The 21,714-nt window shown below is 38.3% G+C and overlaps 4 protein-coding genes across 4 annotated transcripts; all 4 read right to left on the bottom strand.

Annotated features, from left to right (window-relative positions):
• Positions 1-7,171: 7,171 nt before the first annotated feature.
• Positions 7,172-10,449, bottom strand: LOC133983828 (trypsinogen-like protein 3). Its single transcript, XM_062423033.1, has 5 exons — positions 10,388-10,449; positions 10,150-10,291; positions 8,814-9,067; positions 7,831-7,967; positions 7,172-7,637 (listed from the first exon to the last, which is right to left on the bottom strand). Exons 1-5 carry the CDS (start codon positions 10,425-10,427, stop codon positions 7,440-7,442), a joined length of 771 nt encoding a protein of 256 aa, XP_062279017.1. The 5' UTR covers positions 10,428-10,449; the 3' UTR covers positions 7,172-7,439.
• A 2,508-nt stretch (positions 10,450-12,957) lies between these two features.
• On the bottom strand, positions 12,958-14,375 carry apoc2 (apolipoprotein C-II). Its single transcript, XM_062422216.1, has 4 exons — positions 14,283-14,375; positions 13,892-13,954; positions 13,613-13,769; positions 12,958-13,520 (listed from the first exon to the last, which is right to left on the bottom strand). The coding sequence occupies exons 2-4, from the start codon at positions 13,938-13,940 to the stop codon at positions 13,430-13,432; spliced, it is 297 nt and encodes a 98-aa protein (XP_062278200.1). The 5' UTR covers positions 13,941-13,954; positions 14,283-14,375; the 3' UTR covers positions 12,958-13,429.
• A 2,198-nt stretch (positions 14,376-16,573) lies between these two features.
• Positions 16,574-18,905, bottom strand: apoa2 (apolipoprotein A-II). The gene is made up of 5 exons (XM_062422213.1): positions 18,841-18,905; positions 18,247-18,351; positions 17,964-18,008; positions 17,232-17,463; positions 16,574-17,018 (listed from the first exon to the last, which is right to left on the bottom strand). Exons 1-5 carry the CDS (start codon positions 18,896-18,898, stop codon positions 16,862-16,864), a joined length of 597 nt encoding a protein of 198 aa, XP_062278197.1. The 5' UTR covers positions 18,899-18,905; the 3' UTR covers positions 16,574-16,861.
• A 920-nt stretch (positions 18,906-19,825) lies between these two features.
• On the bottom strand, positions 19,826-21,025 carry apoc4 (apolipoprotein C-IV; the record flags this gene model as incomplete). Its single annotated transcript, XM_062423133.1, has 5 exons — positions 19,826-20,037; positions 20,183-20,273; positions 20,386-20,428; positions 20,718-20,870; positions 20,969-21,025. Coding segments are annotated over 5 exons (519 nt in total), but the record flags the coding sequence as incomplete, so codon positions are not given.
• Positions 21,026-21,714: the final 689 nt, after the last annotated feature.

The raw sequence follows: 21,714 nt of genomic DNA, 5'->3' as shown, positions 1-21,714 counted from the left end.
TGAAACAAACCTTTTTCAAATATTAGATAATCAACTAGCCTACTACAATTGTCTGTAAGTAAAAATGATTTACTCCCGAAACCCTGAGATTCTAAACCCCAATTACTTGACTGGTTGTTCAGTCTGTTGTTCAAATTTAATTACAATTCTCACTGATAAAACGTTTTTGTACAAATCAATTCCTGAGGTTGTGTATTTAAAGCGTTTTATGTAACAATCCCGTAATTTCTTTTCTTTCAAATGACATCCTTACAATGTCTGCCAGGTGTGAAAAGAGCAGCCAACTGCTCACCCAATATATATTTTGTTAACTCTGAAAAGTAACACTGTCTGTTGCATTTTCAGTATTCTGTGGATGACATTTTTCTGCAGGCGAGGAGTTTCCAGGTTTGCAGTGATATACGAGTTGACTCCTCTCCTCTGTGTGACAGACCTATCGATGAGACCAGGATTAGCTCAGGGGAGTTTGTCAGGCTTACCTGGTGTTAGCGACGGGACATCTCTCTCAGCTTGGGGATGTGTGTGTGTGTTACAGCGTTCATGTCAGTGTGTGTAAGAGGTAATATTCATTCCATATTGCCTGTTCACAATAGTAAACAGCTGTTAACAGCTTTACCGACTGTGTACCTGTTTATGTGGGATCATCAGTTGTTATTACTCTGTCTCCCTGAAGTAAAGTGTACCCCCAGGTGAAGCTTTCTTACTGCATTCCTCACACATACACACATGCACACACACATACACACATACACACATACACACACACATACATACACACATGCACACACAAACATCTTCTCAGACACTCTGAGACATGCTTATACGCAGGAAACAGCATGTTCTGGTATGTAGCCAGCGCGTTAACCAATCCATAGGGATTACAGGCCTTCCAGAGAAGGAAAGATACATTGGAAAAATTACAGAGTATTGGGAGTGGTGGGGTAGGGGTGAAGTACTGTGTCTCCATGGCAACGGCACCAGTCTATGGTGTTTTTAGAGAAGTGTATGATGATTGCAAGGGAAGGCAAATGGATTCCCTGTGGGGTTTACCTCTTTGTAGCTGTGCCCCCTTTTTGAGAGAACCATTACTGCAAATGTGTGTGTGTGTGTGTGTGTGTGTGTGTGTGTGTGTGTGTGTGTGTGTGTGTGTGTGTGTGTGTGTGTGTGTGTGTGTGTGTGTGTGTGTGTGTGTGTGTGTTGGATCTTCTTCAACATAGCCCCATCAATACTAATGCATTATCAGAGTGCATGTGTACGTGCTCCCCTCCTTCCAGTTCTGATACACCCAAACATTTGAAGTTCAGTTAATGCTGTTCAATTACTGCATGTGTGTAACTGTAGCTACATGCATTCACAAACACATCAATATAGCCAATTATTAAGTAACTTAGTTCTCTCTCACCCATCTATATCTAAAGTAAACATGTTTGTGATGTACAAAAGCACCTTCATTTCCAGGGTTCAAAGTCACAGGACTATAGTGCAACAATAACCTGAGACACTGACCACGTTAAGGTTGCCTCAGTTTTTTGCTTTAAGCCTTCTAACAGGGGAGAAAATTGGAAAACCTGAGACACCTTCAGTACAGCACTGACTAAATGATTTGCTCATTCCCCTGCAAGAATTGTGTTTGCTTTTCTTGAAGAAATCTATACCAGTGTGAATAATAAGGTCCGAGTTATGCTATAAAATAATTAGTTCATATGACCTGTAGTCTGAAATCAAAGTGTCTATAGTTGTACTGAGCAATCCTACTCAAATATAGGGATATGGGGAAAACAGCACACATGTTCAGATAGTATGTCCTGGAAGGCATTCATTGTTTTGCACTCAGTTGTTCACATGAAAAGTGGCTCAATAGTAATGTATCAAACACAACAAAGAACTAGAGAGAAAAGTTCAAACAATGGCTCCTTTCTCACCTCTGCACAGCTGGTGAATCACTGTAGGAAACAGGTGTGGATGCTGCACTGTCAATTTTGGAAAGTTACAGAAATTGTCAGACTCAGCCGCTCTCTATCCGACAGCACTTAAAGTGGCTTTCTTGACATGGCTTTGAATTTTTGTTTTGTTTTTTGTTACCCCTCACTATGGTTTACATTTATTTTGTTTTATTTGATTGAAAATTGCTATCCAAGTGTACTAAGTTAGTGAACACTAACAGATCTTCAAAAACAAATACATATTAAACCAGAAAAAGGGTGTGGATACAACATTACAAGCATTTGCACAATCATCCTAATTCTGTAAAACCTATTCATAATGTTCATTTTGTTCATTGGATAGTGAAGCTACAGCCTACCGTGTTTCCATATGTGTCCATGCCCTGTATGTTTGCACTCCTGGCACCGCAAGGCACTTTGTAACAGCATTTACTAAACAGCTTGTGTCCACCAAAGAGCACATGCTCATTTAAATTCACAACATTTTACCAATATGAATGCATAATGCCTCCCCCATCTTTATCTCTTTCTGTCTCTAAAACATACACACACACACACACACACACACACACACACACACACACACACACACACACACACACACTGAGGTTGTGTGCATCAGGGTTGCATTGTGTAGTCAGCAAGAGCAAACTCACTGCTCCGCTGTAACACTAACAATAATGGAGGGAGTGGGAGAAAGGCAAAGTAAAAGTGAGTGAGGAATGGTATGTCTCTCTCTCTCTCTCTGTATATGTGTGTATGTGTGTGTGTGTGTGTGTGTGGGATGCCACAATATTCATTATCCCATCAGCTCCCACATTATCATCATCCACACGCACACACACACACACTTATAAACATGTTTTAACAGAACACAATTTTAATCACTTATTCACTCGCTTACTGCCTCTCAAAGACACAGCATACACTACATCCCAAAAATACATGCACATGTACACACACTGCAGCCTCTCTTGTAGCTATTAGGCGAGTATCATTAAAGCTCTTCAGACTAATTATCTCCCCTGATGAGCCACGGGTCTCAATGGGACGATGGGGAGAGATCCAGTATGATTGACTTGGCATGTGTGAGTCTCAGTTAGCCCAGGGAACAGAAACACAGCCACAAACATACCCACCCTCGTATAGCGGTATTCCCTTATACACACATGCACATGTATGTATCAATAAAAGTCAGCATCTCATATAATAATTTGCATCTCTGTGAAAAGACCCATCAGTTTTTAGGAAGAAAGTGTTCATTTGAATGCATGTTAGTCACTTTTCCTCTCTCATGAGCCAGGTGCCACAGGGGAATGCTGGGAATGTAAGCCGGCGGTGAGTGATGGCGACAGTTTGCTAGAGAAACAGAGCGATGGAGGGAGATGGGAGGTGGGAGGGAGATGCCTTGCATTTACTGCACAGATATTGTACCAACCACTGATAAGCACTGTCACACCCGAGGAAAAAGATTTCCACCTATGGATCATCCTTCATTTTAATTCCCTCATTAATCAGTTTATGCCACGGTGTTTGGGCAATTGAGGATGATATTTGTTCTCTGTGGACCACGCATGCATGCCTGAGTTATGAAAGCCAGAGCAGAGAGAAGGAGGGAGGACACTTAGAAATTGGGAAATAATTTACAGTATGTTGGAAGCAGGGAGTGAGGTAGGAGGAAAGTGCCGATGGTTAACCATTAATAAGGGTAAGTATATTATAACTAACTGGGCTGAGAGAGAGAGAATGCCATAGTCTATCCACAATCTCTAAGTATGTGTATTTGTCTGAAGGGTAGAAACAATAGAAATTGAAAGAGAAACAGAAATAGAGACAAGGAAAGTGCTCAGTGGGAGTTGGGCTTGAGTCTAGAATTTTGATCAGGTTATAAAAATCCCTCTGGCCACCAGGGTCATCTCGTCGCTGCAACTTCTGATTGTGTTGGTCCATTAAATTCTGAGTGGGAGCTTAAGAGGGTACATCAGCTGCAGGCAACAAGGTCTCATTCTGATCATTATTTTAATGCAAATTATCTACAGTGATGACAATGTCAAATGTTGGTCACTCCAACCCTTAAATCTATAAATATCAACTATTGGTTGGATTGCCTTGAAATTTGAACCCTGTTGATCATGGTGATCAACTGACTTTTATACATTTTTGGTTTTGAGGAATGTCTTCATAACTATTGCATGAATTATTATGACATTTAATTCACACATTCATGTTCTTCACAGAATAGCCTGTAATAACCTTCATGATCTATTCACTTTACGACAAATATCAGGTCAAAATTTTCAAGTTTGTTGAATACTTCAGTTTGAGCAAATAACTGCAAAACATCAGCATGTCAGTATTCTCACTGTTAACATGCTGCTAGCATTGCTGTAGAGTCTAAGTCTCTTTAGGCAATTAAAACCTTCAAGCAGCTGTTGGTTCTTATCCAACATCATATACTGTATCAGGTATCTCCTTCCTACTCTGTTTCAGAAATTATAGAGTAGATATGTGGTGTTTGCCGAAGCATATAAGATAACCAAATCCAATTACAACTTCACATGAAAAAATTATATGGGAGATGCTTTGTGTCTCCAAAGCAGACTGGTAATCTAATGACCACGCCCTCCACAGAGGGATATTGCCCACATATTACAACAAACTGCAGATAATTTGGGAGTCTGTAGACGGCGACTAAATATTTGAGGGGAAATCTTACAGGATTTCAGGATTGCTGTATTGGATTTCCTTCCAGGGGGAAAAAGACAAGTCTCTTTTGTACATTTTACAAAAGCTAGTAATTAACAACACAGTAGCTATGACATTAAATTGGTGTCAGTCAGATACCCGATAGTTATAAACAATGCTATCCAAAATCAAAAGGCTAAACAAACAAACACAGACAGCAGCTCTTAAAACCCACACCAATTAATATCACACTGTTTCTAAAGTGACATCCAAGTTACCAAAGTCAGCCCTCTCAGTTTGCTGTATGTCTCCCACTGAGGTGGAAGAAGTGGGAGTGAGGAAAGGGAGAGAGGTGCTGACAACAGATGGCAGAGTGGCCTCTGTGTTCAACTGCCTGGAAGATTATGAACACAGCTGTCAGTCACTTTGCATGTAAGTGTGTGTGTGTGTGTGTGTGTGTGTGTGTGTGTGTGTGTGTGTGTGTGTGTGTATGTGTGCACACGCACATTTGAGTTGGTGTATATATGCTGTTTCTGTGCTTTGTGTGAGTGTGTGTGTGTATGTGTATTTGCCATTAACTCCCCCATATGTTCTCTGTTTCCTTTGTACTCAGTGTGTCTCTGTAGTGTTACATTATATCCATGTGTTTACTGCTATAACATATTTTTGTGAATTCACTGGTGTCATGGCAGAGCTCAGATCTTGGATCAGAGTTCACACAAAACCTCACAAAGAATGTAACATTCATGTCACCTGTTCACACTGCCATGAACACCATTGCTCTCTTTCTCTCATTCCTCTGTCTGGCTCAATGTTTTTCTCTATTATTGAGCTTTACCACCATCTAGTGGTTCTTCACATTAATGCTGCTCAGCATTTGTCATGTGGAGTATTCCCAGTCACACCTGATTACCAGGCTCATTCCATTTGACATAATTTAATTTAATTTAATTAGATTCTGTAATAAACAGAAATTAAGCATTTTATTCCAAAATAAGATTTATATAATTTGCAGCAGAAGGAGCTACAGTATAATAAACACAACAGACAGCCTATTTACACATCCAGACATTGAGCAATATTAGCATTTATTTGGAGTCATATGTCAAATATTTGCTCTTTTTTTAGCTCTGGACTTGTCTACACCAATTCCTGAGGGGAAATATATGGCTATCCCTTAATGCTCCACTACATTCACCCAGTAGTTGCTAACTTTATTTTTGCTGATGTTAAGCAGATATAATGTTTATCACAGTCACCATCTTAGTTTAGGAGGTTAGCATGAAAACATTTTCTGATTAGCACTAAACAAAACGTACCTGAGACATCTAAATTATTTAATAATAACCAAAGATATCTCACATAATAAGTGAGAGCTTTGAGCTGCTGGTGGTAATAGAGGTAGTGTCAGGGTAGGAAAAAAGTGACTAGGCTTCATCCTCTGGGTGCCTAGGGTATCTGAACTAAATTTTATGGAAATCCATCCGATAGTTGTCAAAACATTTAATTAAACACCAAAAATAACAACATACTGGTGGTGTAAACTCAGTGGAATGAATCCTCTGAGGATTATTGAATGACTGTACAAAGTGTCATGGTATTTCATCCAGTAGTTGTTGAGACTGATTGACCAGAAGACTGACATTGCCATAGAGCCAAGCCACTGGCATGACTAAAAGTATTTCTGTCAGGTTCATTTTAGTCAAACAGAACTTTTATGTCCAGCTGCAGTAAGTTACATTTATGACTCTGTTCTGGGACCTCTCTGCTCCTCAATGTGCTTCCATGGAAAAGCTAATGCAGGGAGAGCAGCAGCAAAGACCCCAGGTATAGAAAACACCAGGCAACAATGACAACAGCATGTAAAGGAAAAGCTGGAGTGGAGGCATGTTGCATGGCAGGTTGAGGAGGAAGCAGCAGGAAGGGTAGGCGCCCTGTGTGTTATTTGCCAATTGAATGCATAGAAGGGAAAAGGTTGAGCCATCAGCTAATGTGGGTTGGCTTTGAGATCAGCTGTTATCAGCTGATGTAGGCTGACTTTGAGATCAGCTGTTATCAGCTGATGTAGGCAGGGTTTGAGATCAGCTGTTATCAGCTGATGTAGGCAGGGTTTGTGAGCTGGATGGCCTGCCTGAACTAACACTGTGCTCAATTTATTAGTGCAGCTTTAGGAGCCATTTTAGTACTAATTTATTGTTTTTAGAACAACAATAGCTGGTTTCACATATTTGGGTTAAAAAGCTGCTAGTCATTTTGCCAGGGAGTCAAGCAATCACAAGATTTATAGATTTTAATGTATGTGGAACCGAAACAAGTATTCACTGTCATGTCTAATTCACTGTCAAATCAAATACGCAGCAGCGTGTGTGAAGTTACGAATTAGCGTGAGAAAGTCAGAGCTAATTAGAACCAGCTACCCAGCCGTGAAAACGATTTGCAGAGTCAAATGAGGAAAAAGGAGAAATCATGGACTAAAAGGTTCACTAAAATGTATGAATAAAACATGAGGCATCTGTACACATGACAATTTATTTGTTCGTTGTTTATAGCTACATTTTTGAGTTTGCATGGAGATTTTCCTGTTGCTTTTTAGCTGAGCATAGGATTTGCATATACTATATAACTGCTGCAAAATGTTGATAAATATTCCCACATTTGTACGCCAGTTAATCTTACCTAGAGTATTACTTTTACAAAAAGCAATAGTTTAGTGTCTTGCATAATTGATTTAGAGGTCAAACCCTAAATATTTGGTTCTAGCATGGTTTTCATAACACTGCACCTAGTATGCAAAGTGGTAAGGAGCAGCATTTACACTCCTTTTGACATCTGTGGAGTGGTAGCAGTTGGCAGAATAGGTTTGTAACTGTCCATCACACTGTTGATCCAGTCACTGTACGTGCACAGCTTGGTGTAGACACTTGGGTCGGCTGGGTTACTGCAGCCGTGACTGAACCACTGCACACCCTGCAGCTGGCCATCGCACATCATCACACTGCCGCCATCATCCTGAAAAACAGAATTAGAATAGGACACTCACTTGCTGTTTTTCATGATAAGTTCATGATAATATGTGAGTTTAAATTAAAATGACTTCATGCTATGAAGACAGTGGGAGGCGGGAGGCGGGAGGCGGGAAGCTGGCACGTACAGAAATACAACACTCTGATCCACAGTTTATTTGAATTGTGCCTTTTCTCACCATGCAGTTATCTGTGTTTTCTTGACCAGCGCAGACCATGCCCGGGCTCCAGAACAGGTACTCGGGGAAAGTGTTCATACAAATGTAGTCATTCACAACAGGCACAGTTATACACTTCAGCCGTGGAGAAGACCCATCTGTTTTGAAGAGGAAGAAGAAGGTGGGTTCTTACTCTGACACAGTGAGGTAATCTACTTCAAATTTGACAGGTTTCTCATCTGAATCTGTAACATAAGTACAATTTAGCATTTGTGATATATTCTGTACAACACCCATCAATCTGCCACTCATTCAATGACAAAGTTTCCCTCTTTTCTTCAGCAAGTGTATGGATTATTTCCCATTCTCATGCATTGCCACTTTTTGCACTGAAGCATAAGGTCTAAACCTTGAGTAAATACTATTTTCAAGGTCTACCTCTTTTAATTAGTTTTGATCACTGACGGAGCATTTTGACAGGCAATTAGAAACTCCTCTGATTAAAGAAAGCCATTTTTAGCCATTTTTAAAATAGCTGGTCCGTGCCTTGTTAGAGCTGCAATGACCAGAATATTGATCAGGTTTTATCACAACTTAATGTTCACCGGGTCAGTACTACAATTTCTACGCAAATGAAGACATGCATACACATTAAGAGCACATTTCTTCCAGGTCCAGAGAGCAGTAATACATATCAACCACTGATGGGGATAAAAGATGGCAACAGGCTAGTAAAAGAAAGTTTAAAAACACAGGTTTACAAATGATTTATGAAGGAAATGCATTCAGCATTTTTGTTAGGACTTAAACACACAGTGTATTTGATCAGAGAAAAAAAAATAGAATGAAAATTTATACAAAAGCCATAGTAAAAATATAGTAGAACAGGGAATACATGGACCGGATTAGGGAACACCGGTTCATAAAGTAATTATACTACTTTCTAGTGTGGTGAGGAGTTAATGAGGTGTGAAAGCCACAGTAGCACCTTTAAATCCACTTACAATGATTTGCGATGGTGGAGCCCCAGCCGCTGACATAGCAGGTCTGTCCAGGCTGTGGGCAGCGTTTAGGCAGAGGGATGGGCTGGACATACATGTTAAAGCGGGCAGGCTTAGCCAGGCGGACCATTGTGAGACTGTGGAGGGGTGAGCGGTAGGGGCTGTGACGGATTACATCAGCAACATGAATGTGTTGCTCAGTGCCCTCCTCCACTGTCACATCATGTTCCCCAAGAGATGCAATGGTACTGTAGGATCTGCGGAGGACAGGGAAAGAGGAGAGGGAAGGAGAGAGGAGAAGAAAAACGAATTTATTAAGCTCAGGCCGACCTTTCAGGCCTCAGGCAGAAACAAGACCATGACCAAGGAACAGTGAGCCTTAATCAGATATGAGCAGCAGGTTAATCAGTGTGGTATTATTAAGCACACATTTGTAGTGCACAACAATATAAAGCATTTCTAAATACCAAAGGACAGCATAATAACAAAGCTAAATAAGAAGACAAATTTGCTGACACAAGACAGAATATAATGAGTCGATTAATCAATTATAATTCTACTATTCTGATAATCTATTTGAGTCATATTTTTAAGAAAAAATGTCCAAATTCTCTGATTTTGGCTTCTCATATGTGATCAGGACCAAATAAGACATTTGACAACATCACCTGGCACTTTGGAAAACAGTGATCTACATTTTTCACCATATTCTGACATTTTATAGATTGAAAGACTAATCATTTAATCGAGAAAATAATCAACAGTTTAATAACAGTACTAATTAGTTGCAGCCCTATTGTGATGTAATCTTTATTTATTAGGAAGTATCAGCACAGCATATACAGTACTACAAAATGATCAACATAGCCATGACAATAGCTGAACCATTCACACAAAACATTCTGCTTGTTAATCTATTTTGGAAAACTCTATGAGTTAAAGGTCATGCAGAAAATGCTGTGGCAAATGTATTAACAGAAGAAAATACTATATTTAAATAAAACATGATTGGAAAAAATGATTGACAAAAAACATTATAACAAGCACCTCATCCTGGTTTCCCAAGCAGAGATATGATTTAACTGCTGATATTTTGGGAAACTGGATGCACATCAAATTTCAGTGGTGCTATTAGGATAAAACACTGTTTAACAGGAACTGTAACTCTTTACATTAAATGTTATGTTAATTCATAACTCTGAAAAGTGTGACAGTCATTAAAAATGAATCAACAGATAAAAGATGTGGCAAACATTCAGGTCAGGGTAACAAGAAAACACGAATTATGATTCTCACTCAGCATCCCATTTGGATCTGCACCAAAAGTGTGAGTACCTACGTGGGTGCGCAGTTAAAGGAGGTTACAAGCCACCACTCATCGATAAGAGCTCCACTGCAGGATACTCCTCCACCATGCAGATGGACCTGCCAGGGTCTAGAGTGAGGCTGGCACGTCTTGTAGTCCTGCAGGGGGGATGCTCCTGTAACACAAAAGCAAGAGTGAAGAGAAGCTAAGTAACTTTTCTATACCGTTTCCCCCCCCCCCCCCATTTAGACACTGCACAGTAAATATCTACCTGCAAGCCCCAAAGCAACCATCAGAAGGAGGAGATTCATGCTGTATCTCTTGTTTATGTAGCTAGAATAATGTGTGATGACCTTTCAATCGCTCCTATTTATAACTGAAAGCTTTTTAGAGGACAGAGGGAGGAGCAGACAACTTTATTGCTATCCGGCATCCTTTCCCATTCAGCCATCAATTTTGTACTAACCTTATCAGATACATTTTCAATAACCTCTGTAACAATACGTCCAGTAAGAGGGACACACCTTGTTTAAGAACAAGGAAGACACTAATTTATGGTAAACAAAAGATATCTGTGAGAAATATTGTCTATTTCAGTCATTTAAGATCAAGAAGAAGGGACATCTGCACACTGTCTGCCCTTGCTCAGTAAAGATACTTTAATACAAAATCCCAGTCCTTCTTCAGAAGACCTTCTTCTTCTGTATATGCTGACAGATGGAAATAAACATCTAAATAGTTATATACAAAGGGCAGGGGATGACAGCATCCAATTACAACAAACATTTCATTGGTGGCAATATGTTACAGGAACTCTTCTTAATCTTGAAAATATTAAAAATATCAGTAGTAACAATTAAATCACATTTATCAACTCATTGTCAGTCTAACTAAGTCAATCATATTAAACATATAAAGACTTTTTAAAATAGAAAAAGTAGGTAAGATGGAATAAATAATATGAATTTGTGATATTACGTCAAAATCACAAAGATCAACTCATCCATATTAGGTCAGAAAGGAGTTAAAGGAAAATGCCTGAGAATAAAGAGAATAAGAAGAAATGGCAACATCAGGGAAAAGCCATAATATAGACCTACATTATAACATCACATTCAGTAATAGCTTATCATTAAGACCCCTAGAGGTGAGAATATAGGCTTCACATTGTTAAAGCAGAAGATGTTGCCCATATCTTGGGTGGTTTCACTTTTTTATACCAGTGAAATAAAATGAAAAACAGTTTGTTTTTGGTGAAAAATCGTAAGATCAGCAACTGATCCTTTGGTTTTTTTTTTGGTTAGTCTTAACTAAGTGCACATTGAAATGAACAATGGTGTCATAAATGAATGAAGAAGGCTTTTGTAGTGCTACAGGAAGAAATAATAAAGGAGATAAGAGTGGAGATACAATGTTGTTTATAAAGTTAATATTTTACTGTGACGCAATTTTAAAAGCTGTGTCTTAATAAAACGTCACACATTGCTCAACACTAAATGTCCTCAAGTAACATTCTACATGGGTCTCCTTGAAGAGGTGATTTAAAAATATATTGTTGATAAATAATTACTTTAAATTAGGTAAAGTAGTGTCACAGGTTCGATTAACATATCATAGGCTAATTTTTTATTACAATATTCAATGAGTTAAGTACATGTTGTGATATTCAGGCTCAGGAACAACTGGTGAAATTTTTATATGACTGAATGTGCAGACTTTTGAATAAAAGATTTTAGACCACAAACAACATAATTATTATTGAAGAAGCTTCTTCATGTTTTATGATGACGTGGGCACAGGTAGTGATGTTTCCCTGTATCCTACATTCTTGTATATCCCACCTTCAAGTTCTGACGCCTAACACAAAATGCAGTCCTTCTGAAATGAATCCAGTCGGGACAGATTTGGACAAAAATACAAAGAGGGCTGCAGAAGTTGGTGTCATTTATATTTATTTATATATTTATATAAGTAGAGGTATCTGAACAACAACAGTAACAGCAGAAGTATTTGAATGCCTCAGATGTTAGGCATATATATACTTTAAATCCATACTGAAAACTTACCTTTATTCATTTCATTAGAGCCTACCCTAGAACCCTTTAACATCTCTTTAAAATTGATATTTTTAATGTGGTCTTATTTATGTGTGTGTGTGTGTGCGTGTGTTTGTGTGTGTGTATATATGTGTGTGTGTGTGTGTGTGTGCGTGTGTGTGTGTGTGTGTGTGCGTGTGTGTGTGTGTGTGTGTGTGTGTGTGTGTGTGTGTTTGTGTGTGTGTGTGTGTGTGTGTGTGTGTGTGTGTGTGTGTGTGTGTATGTGTGTGTGTGTGTGTGTGTGTGTGTGTGTGTGTGTGTGTGTGTGTGTGTGTGTGTGTGTGTGTGTGTGTGTGTACTTGAAAGCAATTGATCTCTTTTGTTGTGTTGTTTGTACATTCAGAAGAGGCCACATGTTGCTGATTTATGCGTTCATTAAAAAACACACACCACATTCTTACATCACTGGTTGTCAAAATCCACAGATCAAACTTCACAGTCTCTGTTGTTTATTTATCTATGTTGCCCGCTTTGCACTCAACATTATACATGTTGTTCCTTTTCATCTATTATTAATTGCAACAGAAGCCTCTATTCTGTTGCTGCCTCAGCTGATAAAAGTCTTGTGTCTCATTGCAGATTCACACAGACATAAACATGTGATTCTTTGCATCAGTGAGATAAAAGAAAACAGGTCTTACACAAACAGACAGCAGCAATATGCACAATTTAGCATATATATAACACTTTTTTCCCCATACAGTAATTTCATGGTCATTATCAAACACACACACACACACACCAGTTTTTGTATAAATATTTTATTTCAAGATATGACAAATATTTAAATTTATTCAGGTTGGGTGGTGGAAAGACTGTTAGATGTAGTTACGAGGTAACTAAAAGACCAGTAGGTGGCGTTAGAGAATTAAATATAATAATAATAATTTGGAGACCCATGAAGAAAATCTTTCCTTTGATTTTGCTGGCCAAGTTGTTCTGTCCAGTTTCCTCTGTGCAAGCTGTTAGTTGTTTGTTTCAAAGGATTACAGTCCCTGTTGGGCATTTATCACCATTTACCACCAGTGCAGTGGCCCAAGAAAGCCCCGCAAAGAGCACTGAGTCCATTATTTTTTTTAAGATGCAATTTGAGGTTTGGAGGCTTGGGTGAGGTGAGATATGTCCAAGTTCAGAATGTCAAATGTTGCTTTTTGGCCTTGAGCTTCAGAGCATGCTGTCAGACAGGATAGCTGAGATCACTGGGAATCAGTTTTTGATTACTGTTGTGCGTAAAAGATGTGGTAAAGCTGGTCCTGCATTATGCCGGCATAGGTGCTCACAACTGTGGTAGTATCAGTGTACAGATTTCTGTAGGCAAAACACCAAAAAAGAAGAGTTTTATATATGAATTCACACTTTTCCATGCTGAGCACATACTGTTTTAATTTAAAATCTCTTACACTGCCTTCTCCTCCAGCTTCAGGCCTTTGATGTCGTCCAGGTATCCACTGGCAGTGTTGACAGCACCCGAATAGTAGGATTTGATGGTATCTGTGATCTTGGACAGGGTTCCCTGCTCCTCCTCGGCCTGCCTCGGCACACGGAAGCTTTCAGCACCTGCACAAAAACAGGTCAAAGGGGTCAATGGGTAACATAGTACATCAGGAAAACAAACAATATTTTCCAGCATCAATTTATCCTCTTTCAAATTGAATTTCATGGTCTGAGAGTGCACTTACTGAGAGCGAGGAGTGCAACCAGCACAGTAATAACCAGCAGCTTATTCATGTTGTCACTCGTACCTGCGAGGAGAGAGAATAAGGAGAACAGACTTAACTCACTTTATTCAATTTAGTTTTATTTATATAGCACCAAATCACAGCAAAAGTTATCCCAAGGCACTTTTCACATAGAACAGGTCTAGACAAACTTAATCTACAAAGGTGAGACATTGTTTTATATTTTTCCCTTCCATGTGTAGTTTATTCTTATTGTCAATCTTGTTGAACAAACAGCTCATGTCTCAAAATAATACAATCTTTTTGAGCTTTTTTTCATAACATTTTTGCATTTCTGAGACTCTCACATTCCATCCTCTGCAGTAATTAAAGTAAATATGTCAGTACTCACTGTATTCTCCTCCAGAAATGAGTGTGATGAAGAAACTGAGTAAGAGCCACTGTTGGCCTGACCTGTTTATATAGGAGCGTAAATGTGTTGACTTGTCACTCACCGAGCCAAAGTGCACTGTGTGGGAGATAAACCTGTGCTGTTGTCTGCCCTGTGTTTGTGGGACTATGTGTGACATTCTGTCTAGATAAAAAAATACATTGTGGCTATCTATGTAAATACAAGGATGATGAGTGAAGCATTAAATGGGGCTTTAAACGTCATCAACTTTCAATTAGGAATTTAGTCTGAGTTGATTTCCTTTGCACAGTGGTTGAAGACGGGCATTGTGTTAATACATTTCCCACTGGCTCTATGTCTGTGACGCTAACTTTGAAAACAGTACAATCAATTTTTTTCTTTTGATTAGTTCAGTAATTCAGGAATGCAACATACTCTTACACCTTGCCCTGTTCACAGTCCCCATAGGGAGGCACTTGTTACTTGCATAACAGTGGTGATACGTTCATGCCACATTACAATAGTCCTAAGTTCTATTAAGATGGCCGTAAGTCTAGAGTGTGTTGTACACGTCATCCAGCTAATTCAGGTTATGAAGTATTAAGGCCAGCTAGATTCGATTTATTAGTGTTCAAGTGAAGGATACCTCTCAGCTCTTTTTATGACATGGGTTATGGAGTTTAAAAGAATCTCCACCTTATGTAAAAAGACCCACCGACACCTTGTACTCATCAGCAGGGTCTTAATCAGAAATGCAGAAGCATCTGTTTTCACACAGAATTTTCTAGCAAAGGTACAGATGAAAGATAAATGAGCTGATTTTTTCTTTCATGTGATTTGATTTCAAAGGAGATTGGGAGTACATCGTTCTGAACATTTGATTTATTTTATTTTCTCTTGTTTGTGGAGTACTCACATGACCTGTACTTTTTTTTTACACTTTAATGTTTTATAATTTTTCTATAATTATTTTGGCTCTGGTTAATAAGTGATACAGTTGTTTTTGCTTGACATGGCATTCATACACAAGAACAATCTGCTACAAGAACAATAGTTGTCAAACTGTAGTGATTTTTAAAAAAATGAATGAATATATACTTTTATACTGCATACCACATTGGGAAATCACAGAGAAATGTATAACGTGCAGAACACAGGACTTATACAGTTTATAAAAGCTTTGGATTTATTTTTCTATGACTGAAGAACAGTCATAGAAAAAGTAGGAAGTTTAACTTCCCAGCTACCTGTATATTCTTTTGCATGAATACAAAAAAACAGAGTGACGGCTCAGTTTTGATCTGATGTATTTGGGTTTTTTAAGATATATTCTCTGTAATAGCTATATATTATCCAATCTTAAGCAAACATTTCGGGTCAGTCATGTGATGCCACACATATCATGTTGCTTGTGACCCAAGAACTCAGGTCAATATATGAGGACAGCTGCGGGCAGCAGGATTCAAACTGAGACTGAGAGTTTGGTTTTGATTAAATCCAGCTGATTCAAAGCTGAGGTGACTCAGTTCTGTGTGTTTAGCTCTATAGCTAAAGACGACGTTAAGTTGCATAATGGAACTAATGCTCACAGCGACACTGACATGATATTCTATCAGTTCTGTTATCTTGAAACCTTTATGTCATAAACACTGTGATTACACAGAGAGCAGAGATATTTGGATGTTTAATGAAAATAAAAAAGATTACCAAGAATGTCGGAAATGAGACAGAAATTAAGAATTAGCACATCCTGCTGCCGTCATTCACAACTACCAAAATGACCTATCAACTATATTATCTGTTAACACTCATTAAAATTTTTATTTCAGGAAAAGGTTGCTAGTTTTGAAATATTTCATGTGATTTTGTACATTTTAATAATTTAATATAGGACTTTACAATTTATATGCATTATTTTTCACCATTCTGGGAGCAAAATTCAACTTCTTGGTTTTCTGGAAGTCTTCTGCCCAATGAAATATTACAAAATATTTCTGGTAAAAATATGACTTTATGTTGTATCATTATTCTGTGTATACTAATTTAATGTTTTTATAACTGATTGAAACTGAATGCAGCTAATTTTATTAGTGTATTGCTAAATATTTTGTGTGGCAAAAAATTAAGATTTGGAGATTTTATACCTTAATTAAAGCTCATAACTAATTGTATAACAACTTTTGCCCTGCTCATGAAATAATACATGGATAGAATAATGTCTGATATCAATCTGTGTATCAGAATCTGTTAAAGTAGACCATCAGTCCCTTGATGAAAGAACACATTTCAAGTTGTTTCCAGTTCATTTTATTGAACGCACTCACACATATACATACACAATCACACAAAGACTATGGTTAGTGTATCAAACACAAAATACTGTACATGCACAATTTTGCATAGATGGTGTTGACATGTTTGACATGCTTTTAACTTTGCTCCCTTTGGCAAAGATATTAACTTGAAAAGAAGCAAAGGATGCATTGTACATTGCTCTTCTCAGCCTAAATTGATGTAGTTTCTATGAGCTATTATCTATTACAGGCTGGTGGCAGGGGGTTTGTTGTATTTGGTCTTCTTTACTCAGCGGGCAAGACTCTGTCCAGATACACCTTGATGCGATCGATGGCATCGCTCAGGTAGTCGCCGACGTAGGGACGCATGTAGTGACCATACAGACCCAGGGCTGTGGAACGGGCCTTGTCTGCCAGAGGAGCTGCCTCCTGGCCCAGACCACTGCACAAAACAGGAAATACAGATTATTTAAAGAAATCTAAAGATTCAACAGCTAGCTCAGTACCTGGAGGAGCCTTATGTTTTATTTTCAGTAAAAAATGTATGATATACTGGTAATAGTTCTCTTCAAAACACTGCATACTGAAATTCACAGTTAAAGAAAATGCATTTCCCTGAAATCTACTGGAAGGATATTCTTCTGCGAACACTTACGTGGCAACCTTGACGGCGGCTTGGAACTGAGGCTTGGACATCAGCTCCTCGATGTAGTCCTTGGCAGCCTGACCGTGCTGATGGTCACCCACTCTCTCCACAAGTGGAGAAGCAGCGGCCTGAAGCTTGCCATAAGCATTCAGCAGCCTCTTGTAGAACACAGATTTCATTTGGTCATACTTTTCAACAAGCTCCTGATCTGGTGCTGGAACATCACACAGGCTCATGGAGACTGAAATGAAATAAGAGTGGTAGGTTTATTAGATTATAAGAATACATGAAGAGATCCTATGTAGTTGTTAAGTTGTTCTTGCATTGGTATTCCAAAGCAACTATTTAACTATTTATGGATGTGTGTGACAATGTGCATTTAAAGCCATAAAAAAACTGATTTGCAGATCTTTGTTTCTCACTCATGCTCAGTCACATTTATTCAATCAGTATTCTATATCTTATATGTCGACTACAGATAAAGCAGTGCTGGAACTACTCATGCAACAATGTCCATTAAATCATCGCAAATGTAATTACAAAAAATATATCAGTTTTACCACAGTCAATGCAAATAGCTAGTTAAAATTAATAGCATTTACATTTGAAGTCAGTTGCCTCAGATGATTCTCTGTGATTTGTTTAGAATTTTCTGTATTTCAAATTGCCAAGTAGTAGTTCAGCTTACAAATCAAATACATACACTGCAATTGCTTAGCTAGCATTGGTTTTTTGTCTTACCCTGCAGAGTGAGGATGAGTGCCAAGGCGTATTTTGCATTCATGTCTGAAACAAAAAGCAAAAAAGACAGAACAATTGAACTCTGTATTAATGAATCAATATTTCTTTTCCATATTTGCCATTTTAACCTGAGGACATTATTAACAAGTTGATAAAACTGCAGACATTAAATGCAAAAATCAGATCCCTAAATATTTTAATAAAAGTTACATTTCAGTACTATCTATTCAAGAAGTTTCAGAACAGAAGCTTCAAGCGCTGATGCATCAAGAAGAGCCATTACCTGCTGCTGTGCTGGATGTACAGATCCAAGAAGTGACAGTCTTCTCTGAATGTGAGTTGTCTGTAACTCGGAGCTCACATCTGGCCAGGATGATATAGGGGGGGACTGCAAACAAACGTCATCTGATGAGCATACACACACCTACACACACACGTGCATGCTCATGCACATGCACACACACACATGTTCACCTAAACAAAGTCCAGTGTACATAATAATCACTTTAAATACCTTATGTGGAAATATGACTATGTGGTTATGCAATGTTCCTAAAACCTACGTTTATCTGTATTCATATGGCGATGCACTCAGACCCCTCCTGATACTGCATAAGTTTGCAAAATTTCTCAACATGTGATTGTCCTTGTGCCTCATGTGGAGAAAAAAAACTTTTAAAATGACTTGCCTGTTGTTGCAATAAAACACTGTCTTGATTAGATTAATTCTTGCTAATCAGCATTTCATTGACAACAAATCAGAATCCAGATTCTTATTGTCTACTCAGTGAGAGATCACAGTCAAATGGTCAGCAGGTCAATCAACAAGGACCTGTCTAGACACACTGTGCTGAACCCAGAGCAATTCTGTCCTCACCTTTCACCCTCATAAACTGAGCCAGACTGCATGCATGGTCATAAATTATCATTGCCATTACATTAGTTTGTAACGTTTTCACTTATCTTTCTGTGTCTTCTTCTACATAATTTCCCTTTCTTCTTTTTCCGTCTGATTTAGGGTCACAGCAACAGCCACAGTAATGTATAGGGCACTAAAATGGTAAGATGTATGTGTTCAATAACATAACTAAGTTGTTTGTTCTAGAGAAATACCCCCTTCCAGTATTATAATAAAAACCAACAAATGATCACATGAATGGTCACACATTTTTGCCTTTCTTGTTGTCAGACAAGCTGGGCCCATACAGTAAAAACAGAGACAACTTGTGCTGTTTGATATGAAAAGTTTTATTATTAACTTTTTTAAGACATGAGCAGTGTATTGCGGTAAGAATATGAATTCATTGTCAGCTTTTCTTTAGTCCTCCCAAAAAAAAATCACACAATAGATCACAATGCCAGTCACCAAAAGCGATCCATAGTTACGTCTGAGTGACAGACACCATTTTGTGTCCATAGTAAGATGCAGTTCAGATGACTTCTATATAAGTTGACAAAATTACATATTCAGAGGTGGTGGGTTGGCTGGTTGGTTGGTTGGTTGGTTGGTTGGTTGGTTGGTTGGTTGGTTGGTTGGTTGGTTGGTTGGTTGGTTGGTTGGTTGGTTGGTTGGTTGGTTGGTTGGTTGGTTGGTTGGTTGCCATGATGATGACGGTTGCCTAACCACATTTCAATTGATCATTTTAACTGAAACCATGATTTTTCCATAAACCTAAACAAGTGGTTTTTGTACCTAAACCTAACCAGACCTTAACAACAGTGTAACCACATCTTTAAACATCATTATTACAACAGTAATGGTTTTGGAAAGCAAAGACAAATGATGTTGTCCTTTCTGATAGAGGCACCCGATTAGGAAACGTTCCTGTGGGTAGTTCTGAAGTGCACTGTGAAACGAGGGATTAGTTTTGAGGGAGCTAGTCATTTTGACTAGTTGGTTTAAAATGGCATGTAGTTGTCAATGGTTGTCTGGATCTTCTCCCACATGGAGCCTCTAACATCAGAGGCCCATTGAGAATAGCTTTCAGCCACTGGTTGGAGGTGGTCTTCATAGTAAGAACCAGCTATCCCCAGCACTGCCTCCCCCACATTCAGGACTTTAGTTTTGGCATCCCTATGAGTTGCACAAGTACACAAATGAGCAAATAAAGTACACATAAACATGCACACACAAACATCAACATCAATTTGAACACAAACAACATATTTCAACAATTCTGATAACCAGAAATCATTCATAGAAATGCTCAATCAAGTACCTGGCTCTATTTGCCAGTCTCCACATTATTCCCTCAGACTCAGGTTGTGTGGTTGGTGGGGTTGGTGTCTGGGCCAAAAGTGGCCCACATGCTGCAGAGGAAGATACTTGTCAGTCAAATAGTCAAAAAAAGGAAAAGACGTGATTGATAAACAAGTTCAGAAATAAAGGAAGTGAGACTAAGAGTCGTTAAAAAAAACACACCTGTTAGTAAGATGAGACTGGAAAGAAACAACTTCAAATGCATCTGAAACAAACACAGAGGAGAGAAATACAGACAGCTGTATTTTAAAATGTAATCAGCTCTTAAATATTCATATTAATATTTCTATTGCCCTCAGTAGTTATTTTTTAACACAATCCATTTGCAGTGTAACTTGGATGTCACAAATACAATTGTACTGTATTCTTAGCACATCATATAAAGAAAGTATTTTCAACATAAAAATCATCACAACGTCATATGTAAAACTTTAAGATAAAATATGTCTGTGGGTTCATTAACATCACAAAAAAATGACAACGGGTATTTTTACCTTTTGCTCTGCAGCTCTGGTCAACAGAAGTTGAATGAAACAAGTGTTATTGAGTCTATTTGTATTGGGTGCTACAGTGTGTACATTGGCCCTCATCAAACGACCATTCAGTTTCTTCCCCTTAACTTCATTACATTGTTTTTGTGGCAAAAGCTGACAGACCGCAACAGGTATTTGACCTATATAAAACACACAACAAGTATGGATCTACTTGGCTCTTAGACTGATATTAAATTATTGTATGAGAAAACACTGATAAATATACATGCACAGACAAACTGCACATACAAATTTAAAGCAATGATTTGAGATTAGGTTAAGGGGAATTTATTTATTTTATAAAGTCAAAAACTTAATCTCTTCACATGGGCAAAACCTGTCCTCATTGGTTTCGTCCACCACAACTGACAGTTAAACTTTTAGTTTTTTGTGTGTTTTTTTGCTCTTTTTACTTCTAGCTGTATTACTGGGTTGATGTTAGTATCTTAGTGAAGACACATTGCTTTTTTAGATCTGCAGATCCTGAACTCTTGATATCTTTTCAAAATCAACATTAGCTAAGTTACCTGTCCAAGCGCCCTTTGGATCAGATATTTCAACCCACTTGGCGGGCGCTGATATGTATACAGGCCAGTCAAAGTCTCTGTTCTAACAGGAAAGATATGGGTTTTAGTGAAGACTGAGTGGGTGGTGGGGTGGTAGAGGGGTCAAATAGATAAACATTTTCAGCCAAGCAAAGCATTTCTGTGGGCAGAGTCCATCGCAAAATCAATTGAATTTGACACTAAGGCCTATTTTATCACTAATACTCAGACTGACTTTTTGCTTGTAAAATTCAAAGATGTGCCTTTTAAATTAGTCCAGGGTTTTGACTATAATGGAAAATGCTGAAGATTAGTTGCCTTCTTATTTCAGATACATTATTTTCAGGCTTGTGCACAAAAATTGAGGTCAGTACTCTGTGCTTGCTATGTCTTGTGAATAGGAAGACCTAAGC

Source organism: Scomber scombrus, chromosome 7 (assembly GCF_963691925.1).
Source record: "Scomber scombrus chromosome 7, fScoSco1.1, whole genome shotgun sequence".
Taxonomy (NCBI): domain Eukaryota; kingdom Metazoa; phylum Chordata; class Actinopteri; order Scombriformes; family Scombridae; genus Scomber; species Scomber scombrus.
This window is presented reverse-complemented; position numbering and strand designations above follow the sequence as displayed.